The following is an 11936-nucleotide window of genomic DNA, read 5'->3' on the forward strand; positions in this document are numbered from 1 at the left end:
GTTAGGCAAAAAGAAATTGAATAGCAGTCACCGGTTGGGTCTTATTATTTCCAACTCAACCGTTCCCAAAATTACACTAAGTTTTAGATTTCACTGAATTGGCCTTGTGGACTTTGTGAGACATTCCAATGCAAGCTCGATGGTCTGTAGTATAGCCATTGGCGTATGTTGGACCAATCGTTGGCATTGTTTCGATATGTACTAGGAATGGAAATCTTTACAACCATGGATCCGGAAGACTGCATTGAAATTGCCTAAAATACTTGAGGGGAAAATCCACCAAAGTAACATCTCATGTAGATTCCATTGGTATTCAAGAAATATGCTTCACTGATTCAGGAAGATTATGCCTCAATTCTACTTTTTATAAGCCTCATCATAAGGGGGAGAAGTTAGAATAAAGGAAGCAGCAGCAGCCACTGCTCCCCGCAGACGTAGCGGCAGGACCATTAGTAGCAAGAAATTTTTCTAACAAAGCTGTAGATTCCATTGGTATTTCAAGCAATATAATAGCAGCAGCAGCAGACCGCTGCAGAGGTATCAGCAGGATTATATTGTACTCTTTATGTACAGCATCAAAGAACACAAGGTGAAACAAAAGACAGTATTTGTACGAATCCCAGTAAATCTCACTGACTTGACTTTTGTGGCCATCATTAACTCTCATTAAGGAGCTCCTTGGTGCCTTCATACGAAGGCCTGCTGGGAAACCCTCCTCTCACATGACACCGCACACAAGTAGCACCAGAACAACCACCATCGAGGCGAAGCATTGTGATACCACATCTTACTCCCAATTAGGATATAGTATAACACAGCAATGTTCCGATTGCCAAATAACTAAAAACTATTGCTGATGTAGAACTTTTTAAGAAACTCTGATTCTCCATGATCTGCAATTCCCAACTTCAGAGGTTGAACCATGCCTTCTTTACCCACAACATACTGGGAGATAATATGGTGCCGCTGCTTGGAATGTGTCAAAATGTTTTCCAATTCCTCGTGCCCTTGAAGCACAAGCAAATCCACAACCTGCATGAAGAATAGCACCAACAAGAATTTTCTCAAGCTTCTATCTAATCACTTTTCCAAAAAGGATGAATTGGCTGAGTGTGTTGGGAAATGCCATGTCTATCTTCATTATCAACATTTACAGAAGTGAATAAGGCATGACGAGTTAAGAGAAATGCAAGGGATATTTCACATTCTCTGACACACATTCAGATGAGCATAATAAATACGCACTTAAAATATATTTCCGTTAGCACCACAATAAACATGCACTTCAATTAAGCATAGGACAATGGCTATTTTTATGATCCTACAAAGGAGATGCTAGAACCTCATTGTGTCTTGAAATGCTGTACCAACCAAAGACAAAATAAATCACAACGGACAAGCAAATCTCATGTTCGTGCAGTTTCCCTCTAAATTGTTTGAGATATCCAGATCAGCTCTCCTCTTTTCAGCTACATGTGCGTGCAGCTGAACAGAATGCGTTAATTGAAAATTATGTTCAAAGAACCAAGAAATATAGGCACACAAACCAAATTTCTACCTATTACTTCATTTTCTCGAAAAACCTTACCCAACTCCTGATAACTACTGCAAGCAAACCGTGTACAAAACAGGAAGACGTCGGTGCATTATGTCTCATCTCTGCCAGTTCAAATAAGTTACAAAGAAACTGAAATACCTGTAGATAATGTGCACAGTACTGATATACCATTCACCATGGCAATAATGTACATACATAAGAAATAGAGCTCCTTTCCCAAGAATACAATGTAGACTACAAACTACAGTGGAAGGCTTGCAGGAGCTACATAAAAGTAGATAGAGAATCATTGAGTCCAGCTAGTCCTTCATTCACAAAGAGTATTTTCTCTAATATTGTGTTAAAAGTACAATGCTAAATGAACACCAAGAGAGCCTAAGTTCTAACAAAGAGTGAAGAAGTTTGGGATTTAGGCCTCTAAAATGTTGATGCTCCTCCAAGAAAAAGAAATGTGTGTGTGTGTGTGTGTGTGTGTGTGTGAGAGAGAGAGAGAGAGAGAGAGAGATTCTTAACGTCTACAAAAGACCAACGTGTAGCGGGAAATAGACTATCCTCACTCTCTCTCCTGCTCAATACTAACTGCAACTGCAAAATGATGCACTCAATACACAAAGTGATGCTGTGGATGTGAGTGAGAGAATGTAGTGGACCTCTGAATAATGAATGCCGAAAGGGCTGAATACAACTGTATGAGGGGGCTGAAACCCTCACTGCAAAACTGGAAGACTATACTACTAGAGGAGGTGAATCCTCACTAGATCCCTGAAGAGGCTGAGGCTACCCTGCTGGTCTGCTGCGGGGAGGCCTGACTCTGCTGCTCTGAAGGCTTGAAGGCCTGAGGAGTGGATGAAGAATGAGGGCCAAAGGCTGCCCTTTTATAGGCTGATAGGTTGACTTGGTCAATGCCGACCATTGACCTTGGTCGGCTGGTCAACGTCTACTCAGCTGCCCGTGACACAAAGGCTCTATGAGACTGACAAAAAACCACATACAATGAAAGCTAGGGATCGGGCCACTAAACAGGCACCCATACCCATGCTGATGTCGATGAGAGAGAAAATTCACCACTCTGTCACTGCAAGAGAGGTAAAACCCAAAGGAGAAACATCCAAGGGAAGCCCCTCGTCACCTACCCATAGATCGATCAGCTGTCCCTCCGGGTGACTCGGTCTATGTATGCTGTCTCTGTGTGTGTGGGGTGTGTGTGTGTGTGTGTGCGTCCGCGCACATATGAGAGAGAGAGAGAGAGAGAAAGAGAGAGAAAGAGAGAAAGAGAGAGAAAGAGAGAGAGAGAGAGAGAGAGAGACTAACATCCGCAGAAGACCAAATTGATCTGTGGGACCAGCAATCTCTGTGGAGAATGCCACCAATGGAGAATGGCAGTGGTGCCAATCCCTTATTAGGCCCTAGTGCATATTTCATCTCCGTAGAAGTACAAGAACTGCTTATATGGCATTCCTGATTTCTGCTACTTGCCAGGCACAAACCGAAAAAAGAGAGAAATATTTCTATTACAACTCGGATGGACTTGGCATGATGCAATCCATAATCCCTATACCATTTGATTTCTCTCTTCGCTGCAACGAGGTGATTCTTCTTGGGATTCGCACACGAATTGAGTAATAGATGTCAGGCCTGGTGAGTTGCCTAAACTACTGAGGATCTGAAACTGGAAAACTGTCCAACTGCTAACCATTCCATGTTGCTTTCCAATGGAGTTGGGAGTGGCTTGCAGTCATGTAGATGAAACTGCTTAAGTACCCTCTATGTGTACTAGCCATAAGAAAGTGTGATGCAGTGTCATCCCGCCATATTTCTACCCCAAGAAAATCATGGAGGCCTCCCATGTCCTACATGTCAACTGAGCTTACCCTTTGCTTCTGAGATGAGATGTACATTGGAACTGGCAATGATCCAGTCATCGACATTAAGAACTACAAGAGGATGTCTTCTGTCGTCTTCTTGATGTAAAGGGGCGGATCCGAATTCAATAGTCGAAAGCCAGATGCCAGAAAATTATTATCAATCTTTGTATTCCATGCACTGGATGCCTATTTCCAGGTCTCCTTACCTGCTGCTCCCTTTTTCTGGCCTATGTAAGGCCCTCTGCTGGAGCCTTGTGCTGGCTGAATGCCAGCCCATCCGCCCACTACATGGGCATGTACCAGGGCCTATGCAGGCCTGCACAGCAGCCCATGTGCCAGGTCTGCAAGCCCACGTGGCAGTCTATTAATCCCCCTAAATGTGCTCATGTGGCACAACCTACACCCAGCATTTTTTAGGTTTCAAGCCCCATTGCACTCCTCATTTGGGCCTAAGAAGTGGGGTTTTGATCTTTATATTTAAACACCCCATCTCAAAGGCTATGGGGCGTTTGTGACTTGAACAAGTGATTGTACCAGTGTACCAAACTAGATGTGGTTGTTCGTGTACAATGCGGAGCAGGACTTGGAGATACCAGAGTTGTGGGTTCGTGGACCAAATTATGAAGACATTCTCAACTTGTTTCTGAAAGCTTCTGCATGGGAGTTGCAAGAGAGAATCGTCGACAGATTGGGTATCGTACCATAGTGTCATTGAGAGGCCACCAACAGGTCCATCCAATTGCCCCGTCTGAAACTAGGAAAGACCAGACCCTAACCGTACCAAGCACCCTAGGTCTGTTCATTCTCCAGTCACATCCATGTCCTTGATGTTGGCAACCTGTAAAGTAAGACCCTTGTGGCTGCTCTACATAGCTCTCCTACAACGGATCACTTTCCAAAAGCTCTGGAACTACTCCCAGCTGCCTCCCAAACCAACTCTCATTGAGCTCCACTCAGGTCTGAATCCTCAGCCCGCCAAGGTGAATTGTACTTCCTTCTGTTACCTATTCAGCAACGTGAAAATGATCCCTCTCTAAAAATCCTCCTTGTCACCTACATTTGCCAGTATCTCGATCTTCGAGAAGTCCAAGACACCTTCAAAACACATGCAAATGGCTACGAATGCCTCTACCTTGAGACTCCCCCGTCTGTATGTCTGCAAGGCTTTCACTCTATGCCTAGACAAACACTGTGACCATAGCATGCATTGGAAATTCATATTGATGCACAGAGAGAAAACATATCCTGCCTTTGAAGCAAGGCAGGTAACTCCCCGAAGTACCCATTAGAACAGCCTCCTTTTGAATTCCAGCATTCAATAACTTGTTCCATTGCTCCACATTCCATCAGACCTGATCCACTACAGCTTTATTCTCAGATCTATCCGAGTATAAAGAGTAGTAAATTCCAACATTTTAAGAAATATTGGAGTACACTTCTTTATGACTGGTATAACTCTCATCGAATCATAAAACTCGCTTAAATATATCAGAACATCAACCTCCCTCAATAGGCTTCTCCAAAGTTCATGGACCAGTGGTAACATGAACATGAAACCATACTCAACCATTTGAGACATGAGTTAGAGAAGTCTTACAAGCCATTGCAATGAATCTAGGTTTCTTAAGGTTTTTAAGGATATTTCGAGCTGCACAAAGATAAGGAAGACTTGGGTTGCATATGAACCCAAACGACTCATAAAAATTTTGGTTTTTCAAAATCATATCCTTTTGAGGCATAGAACAACTATCATGTGCCTTTGCTAGCGAGTTAGACACATTTATTTAAGCATTTGTCTACATAAGAAATCATGAACTTTTGCTGGAATTCACACAAGGATGCTTCATCCTTTGAAGAGCGAGAGCCACCATTATTAGAAGCACGAACCAAGGGAGCTTCTCTTAGGATTAAGATAACTAGTTCAAAGTTGCTGATTTTCAATATAATAGGAGACTTTAGACTTCTAAAGATTTTTCTACTTATATAGCAAACTTTGAAACTCCTCTCTCTATGGATTTTATCAGGTCGAAGTTTTATGGCTTAGATGAAAGCAATAGGAAGGACACAAGTATCAGCAATGTCCTAAAGAATTGCCAACAAAAGGAGCAAAATGGCTACTAATTTTCCATGCATTGTAAGGTTCTTACCAATGCGTGCATGATCAAAGGACATTACTTTAGGCGGCTTCAATATAGAACTAAAACCTGTTTTGTCAAAATTAGGAGTAAATATAGTGATTACAAGCTTTTCTATTAAAATGTAAGACCAAGAACTTGTGACTTTAGAAAGACAAGTTTTCTAAAGTATAAAGAAGTTTAAAAATACCCTTAAAAATTTACCCAAAAACATAAATCAATCCAAGAATTGCAACCTACTTGTAGTCTTAATAGGCGGAATTTCTCCTGTTTGAGAAGTAAGGACAATCACAAGGACATGATGCAACCATTTTAGAAGTAGAGGATAAAGGAGGCTTGTAATGATAGCAAAGAACAAGAAACTTGCATTGCATAGAATGGATAAGCAATGTTGTGATCCAATGAGGTGAGGGAAGAGCTACACAAGAAGACGTGTCCCCCAGAAGGTGTGTATGAGGAGGCACATAACAATGCTATTGATAAAGAATTGTCCTCTTAATAAAATGTGTCTCTTTGAAAGAGCTGTAGCTCTTCATTGGTGACTTCTGAAGAGTTGTGCCTCATGGAAAGTGTCTCGTCGAAAGGGCATACCCTTCCATGAGTATCTGTCCATCTACAATCCATGAGTCTCAAGTCTTTCATAAGGGATCATGAAAGGACCTTGCATGGCAAGATGTTGGAAGTAAGCCAACTACAAGGCAATACATAACGGTGGCTTTGAGTGCTTTAACTCGAACCTACAAACATGGTTGCCTAGCAAATCTGAGCTGTTCATCTATGCATAGCTTTCCACCCAAGGATGCAACACGTACACATGCACTCCATAGAGTCCATTTTTCAAGGTCCACAATGATACTCACAAAAGAGCTCCTTGCATACTTTGACAGACAAACTAATGTGATGGTTTCTTGAGGTTAGGTGGGAAGAGAGGGTGGTTCCAAGGCACAACGCTTCTAGGTACTTCTTGGATAGCACTCTAGGAGTGAGATTGGGGTTTCTTGAGGTTAGGTGGGAAGAGAGGGTGGTTCCAAGGCACAACGCTTCTAGGTACTTCTTGGATAGCACTCTAGGAGGTGAGATTGGGATTGTATGGCTGATGCATTTTGAAAGATGCAGATCAATTAATAAGCAACTCAATAATAGGTGCCCCTAACATTCAAAAAATTATCTACATTTTCCACTATTGTCAAATCTCTCACAATATTCTAATGAAAAGTCACATGGGGGGGGGGGCGGGGGGTTGCACACACGTTTCTCCTCTTTCCATCTACGTGTTGCAAACTTGCCTCTCTGCATTCTCGTTTAAAAAATGTTCACGTTCCATCTCCTCTTCATAAACATTCCTTTAGACTTTTTGGTAGCATGTCACATGTTTGCCAAGTGTTGTTAGTACAATTTGCATCTATTAGGCCCACTTACATAAAACAAACGAAAATAAAATAAACAAGCATCGATATTTTACAAGGTCAATGATAGTTTCACCTACACCTATTATTTTCTAATTCAAGAACCAATTTTTGGGACATATGTATTATAATCATTCAAAAATGTAAATACCAAATAACAATTGATCTTCTTCCTCCTACAAGGTGATGACAAGAAACTAAGCACGTCAATTCTTGGATAGTTGATGATGTCTAAATTATAAACACTTGGTTTCAAATTCAATGAAAACCGTCACAGAACTATTTATCGCCTAATCTATGCCTTCGTTAGCCTTGCCATCCTTCATCCTTTACTAATGATTACAGGGACTCATTTAATATCGTCATTCGAAAATAGACGCCCTTTCTAATACCAAACCCTTATAAGAATGATCTTCTGTAGACACCTACTTTCGGGAAACTCTCACAAGTCAATGAAGGCTTGTGAAATCATCCCAAAGAGACTGCGACGTGAGCATAGCTTGTCTGGAACGTCAGATCGTTAGAGAAAGTTCAAGGGGATGGTTTCGCCAAAAGATCAGGGCCTCGCTTGGGTCCTTCCCCTTCGATTGGCGTGAAAAGCGTGGACTGGCATAGGTGCAGTCGGCAATGCTAATATATTCCCTTCCATGCTTATTGCAAACTGCAGAGACAATTTCGATGTTTGGCATTTGGCCGGTCAATTCATCAGCAGCACAATGCCACTGTCTTAGAAGTACCAGCATCCTATTTGGATGTCCTGAAATCGATTAACATAACACAAAGGCAGTAAAGAAACCAAATACCTAATGTTTCGAGCTGAAAATTTGTCAGCATTTATGACGACTTGAGGAACTTCACTCCAAGTCGTTCTTGCAACAATGCTCACTGCTCAGTTTCCCGCCTGTAATATTGATTTCCACAGGCAAAGAAACCAGCGACTTTTTCATTTATCGAGACTGTCACGCCCAATGGCAACACACCATGCAAAGCGCAGCGGCTGGCAATGCTGCAAAGCAGGACTAAGCACGATGCCGCACAAAACACACGAATAGACGAAAAAATGAGCGGGACGAACCTTGGGGTTGTCCACATCGGCATGCTTGCGGAATTCGAGGGCAACCTTGGAGCGGAGCTCGGGTTGAGTGATAGTCTCTTGGAGGTTATAAGTGTCGATGATGGTGGGAAGCGATCGACAAGCGCGTTTGAAGAGGGCGAGGGCGCGATTCTTGGCCTCTTCGAGAGTAGAGGAGGGAGGGGGAGCGGTCCTGGCCATCTGAATCGTCTGAACAGCCGATCTTGCAACTGCAACAGACGCCATAGCCAAACCTCTGCAAAGGGGAACAAAATGTAAAAACATGAGAATTAGCTTCCAAGTTCCAACTAAAAGCTCAAAAATCGTAGCTTCTAGAGTCTTGACCTCAACACGTGGCGTGTGTTATGTCCTGGTCCTAAGCATAGATAGGTCTTGTTTCCACGCACCCTGGGTGCGTGCACCGAGATGCATGACAGGGACCCACAAGCCACCAATCCAACCCATGAAGGCAGGGGTGGATTTGTTTGCGCATCGATTTACAGGTCGTTGTCACACACTTGGATGCTAGCACCTCACGCCCCTAGGTGCTAGCACCTCACGCACCTGGGTGCTAGCACCAAGGTGCGTGTGCATAGGCCCATAGAAAATATGTCACATTATGTCTAACTGCTATACCCCAATTCCATAGGTCCCAAATGGAGCAAGCGTCTGCCCGAAAATTCACTTACTCACTCTATAACACTTAGGACTTACTCCCCCTCTACCTTGCTTGTGGTCTCTTGTAAACCAAATTAACCAAGTTCCTTTACTATCAATTTGGTTTAGTTGCCACTTTAGCTTGCTTCCTCCCACCTTGACTTCTTGCAAAGCTAAGGAATCGGGTCTTAAATTGAGCTTCCACGGCCATCTTTTCAAGGTTGAGGTCATCTGACAATCCTTGGACATTGATACTAATAAAGGAAATTTATCTTTACCGATGTTTTGCATCCCTTTTCCTTGAATTGAATCTCTTCTCTCCTCTCTCGTTTCCAAGCTAGTAGCATCCTTTAAACTCTGCTTTGAGCCTACCACTTTGGATTGCTGAATTTTTCTGTTCAACTGCACTGTTCTTCTACCTTTGACCATGGTGATGGGTGGGCCCTCATTTTCTACATTGGCTCTATGTGAATTGTTCCTTAAAGTTTTGGGAATTTGGGATTATTTCCTCGACCTCTTCATCCGATCTTTCTTCTAAAACCTTGTCTCTCAGCACTTCAAAAGAGTTGTTCGATTCAATTGCTTTTCCTTTCTCCTTTTCTAGCAGCTTCTTTGCCGATGGAGGAGTTGCCTTGGGCTCCATTGGATTGACTTTCTTGACCTTTTTTTATTGTTCTAATATTTCTTCTTCCTTAGTTTCTTATGTCCTCCTACGACTAGCTCTAGAGAGACAGTCTCTAATGAAATGCCCCCCTAAACCGCAAAGAAAGCAATAGTTCAAAATGTTTTTATAAAAGACTTTCTGTACCCACTCACACCCACCCCATCGACCACTCTTATAGCTGACAGTGGATCAACTACTAAATATGTAAGAACACATGCTTGCGGATTCGGAGGCTTGTGTGGCTAGGAGGCGAGGGAGTGTGATGCTTGTGTGATGATACATTCTATGCATGCCATGTGGCATGCCAATAGGTGGTACTTTTGAGGTTGGGAAGTAGGGTGTGTGGGGCTAGAGGGCTAGATTGGGGAGGCCATTTTCTATGAAGAGGTTGTGGGAGGCCCTAAGTGCTATGGAGAAGGAGAAGTCCCTAGGTCAAGATGGCTTGATAGTTGTGTTCTATGGGGCTTTTTGGGATGTTCTTAAGCAAGATTTGGTAGAGATGGGGAATGAGGTGATTCAGGGAAAGTTCTTCATTGAGAATGAAATGATGGTTTGGTCAAATTTGTTAGATATCTATGTACATGATTAAGCTTGGGCCTATCAGTGAGGTAGTCATTTGATTGGTTTAGGGATATTTAAGGGATAAGTTTCATAAGTAGCATTGTTATCTCTGGAGTGGAATGCAAAAACAAATAACATGTTATTGTGAACATTCTAAAGTTGGACTTGGTTGCAGGTATGTGACTTCTTGGAAGTGTGTTGGAGATATGTTGCAACGAAAATATAAAGAGGGCCTCAAGGGGATCGAAATCTATTAGAGAATATTTGATTGAGTCCTACAGTAATGTGGAATGGCATTGAGAAATCTATTTGAGATCTAGGAATCATTAGAAGAGGTTTGGGGGTAGCTTTGAGATGCTATTGTAAGTCTTTGTTATAATTGCAGGATCAATTTGGGGAAGGTGAGTTGGTGCTATGAGAGAGGTGTTTGAGGAATGTATCAGTGAGTGTTGGCATGTGAATTAGTGGCAATTTGGTGCCAATTGTGTGTTAGGAAACCTTTCACCAAAGTGGTTTACATGGATTTGATGTTGGCCAAGTCTTGGTTACAAGGCTAATTGATAACTGGTGTGTGTGACGGGGCATAACTGGTGGAACAAGAGATTAAATGAGATTAAGAAGCTTGTTGATGTTGGTAATGGAGTCTTCTTCTTTGGAAGGTGATCCATTAATTGTTGTCAATTCGTAGTAGGTTAGCTAAGGTGAATGTATCTCCATTATGTCTGGTTTGTAGATATACAATGGAAAGCATGTGACATCTATCATGGGAATGTAGATGTTGAGGGTGCGTGGAAGAAGTTGGAGGAGTCGATCTGATGGGTGGGGTTGATGCAGAGATTTAGTTGTAGGTTTAGTTGGAGATCTGCGGCTATTTGGTGTGTGAAACTTGAGCTTGATGAGAGCAAAACTATGTTCAATATTTGTCAGTCTTTGTGTATCTAGAGTTAATGGGCTGCTTGGTAGCATGGGGGGTGGATGGTATAACCGTGACCATTTGTTTTGTGAAAATGTTGTATATATAGTTTTTTTTGGGGTATGATATAAGCCATCAAATTACAAAAGAGAGAGAGAGAGAGAGAGTTAGGCATTTTTTCTCTTAGAGGGGAAAAATGGTAGGGTTGAGAATTTTAACCCTAAAGGCTCCTTGTATATAACCCTTTCTCAAAGAGGAATTCATTTTGTCCAAGCTAAACTTCCTCTATTTCTCTCATGTTTCCATTGCCAGTATTCTTGTTTGAGCAATTAATGTTGCTTCTTGCTTTCATATAAGCTTGATTGGTTGCATGCTTGTTGCTTCTTTTGCTCTTAGTTCAAACTTTACTTGTTATACTCTTTCATGTTTTCTTGTGCCTCCACTTGAAGATGTGATTGCTTGTAGTCTTGTGGTGAGTTTTCAACTTGCTAAGTTTAGTGTTGATGTATGTTTCTTCCACTTTCATTGCTTGTGTGGGGTCTACAAGGCTATTGTGAGGGAATTGTTGAGCTCCACACGACCCTTTCCTTTTCTTGCATCTTAGACTAGAGTTTTGGTTGTTTTGTGTTGTTCTTGGCCATGATCCTCACTAGATAGTTTCCTAACTAATTTCCACAAGAAAAGAAAGAAACAAATTTTTCATTGAGCATAGTATTGGGAAATGCTACAAAGTAGGACTCAATATGATGCTAAACATAATAATCGATGAAATTGAGTGAAATACCTTCACATTGTCACATCAACATTCTTGCAAATTTCATGGACAACCCATTGAAAAACATCAGCCATCAATCCTTCACAAGGTTCCAGGTTTATTACAACAAAAGCATTTCCTTGCCTTAACCTTATGTTGAATCCTTGTTGTCCTTGAAGTCCTTCTTCTTTTATTGTTTCTTTCCTTTGTTAGATTTACTCTCACTCATGAAAAATCAAGTGCTAGTGCCCACTTCATCATACAACTTCATTTAATCCTCCTCTCAACAATGGCCTTAGTTCTTCAAAAGTGATTGGCTTTGTTCAGTCTCTAGTTATGAGAGCCATCACC

At 41.9% G+C, this 11936-nt stretch overlaps 1 protein-coding gene across 5 annotated transcripts; it reads right to left on the minus strand.

Annotated features, from left to right (window-relative positions):
- Nucleotides 1–237: 237 nt before the first annotated feature.
- LOC147890480 (NADH dehydrogenase [ubiquinone] 1 alpha subcomplex subunit 6-like) lies at nucleotides 238–8310 on the minus strand. Of its 5 annotated transcripts, none has more exons than XR_015542777.1 (4): nucleotides 8040–8310; nucleotides 7768–7865; nucleotides 7394–7625; nucleotides 894–1032 (listed from the first exon to the last, which is right to left on the minus strand). XR_015542777.1 is itself a non-coding variant. In XM_087390890.1 (2 exons), the coding sequence occupies exons 1-2, from the start codon at nucleotides 8280–8282 to the stop codon at nucleotides 841–843; spliced, it is 435 nt and encodes a 144-aa protein (XP_087247016.1). In that variant the 5' UTR covers nucleotides 8283–8310; the 3' UTR covers nucleotides 238–840. The 5 variants fall into 5 exon arrangements, 1 of the variants encoding a protein (XP_087247016.1); XR_015542776.1 differs by having other exon boundaries at nucleotides 922–1032; nucleotides 6809–7625; XR_015542778.1 differs by lacking the exon at nucleotides 894–1032 and adding an exon at nucleotides 6844–6908.
- Between the last annotated feature and the right edge of the window lie 3626 nt (nucleotides 8311–11936).

The sequence above is a fragment of the Dipteris shenzhenensis genome, chromosome 19 (genome assembly GCF_047967505.1).
Source record: "Dipteris shenzhenensis isolate YYH24624 ecotype China chromosome 19, Dip_SZ_1.0, whole genome shotgun sequence".
In the NCBI taxonomy this organism is placed as follows: Eukaryota; Viridiplantae; Streptophyta; class Polypodiopsida; order Gleicheniales; family Dipteridaceae; genus Dipteris; species Dipteris shenzhenensis.

Bases quoted from the DNA above. Each gene is read 5' to 3' on its own strand.
- LOC147890480 (XM_087390890.1), bottom strand. From the start codon at position 8,282: ATGGCGTCTGTTGCAGTTGCAAGATCGGCTGTTCAGACGATTCAGATG. The intron at 1,033-8,039 runs GTTCGTCCCGCT...TTCTTCATGCAG, and splicing joins CCGATGTGGACAACCCCAAG to GTTGTGGATTTGCTTGTGCT.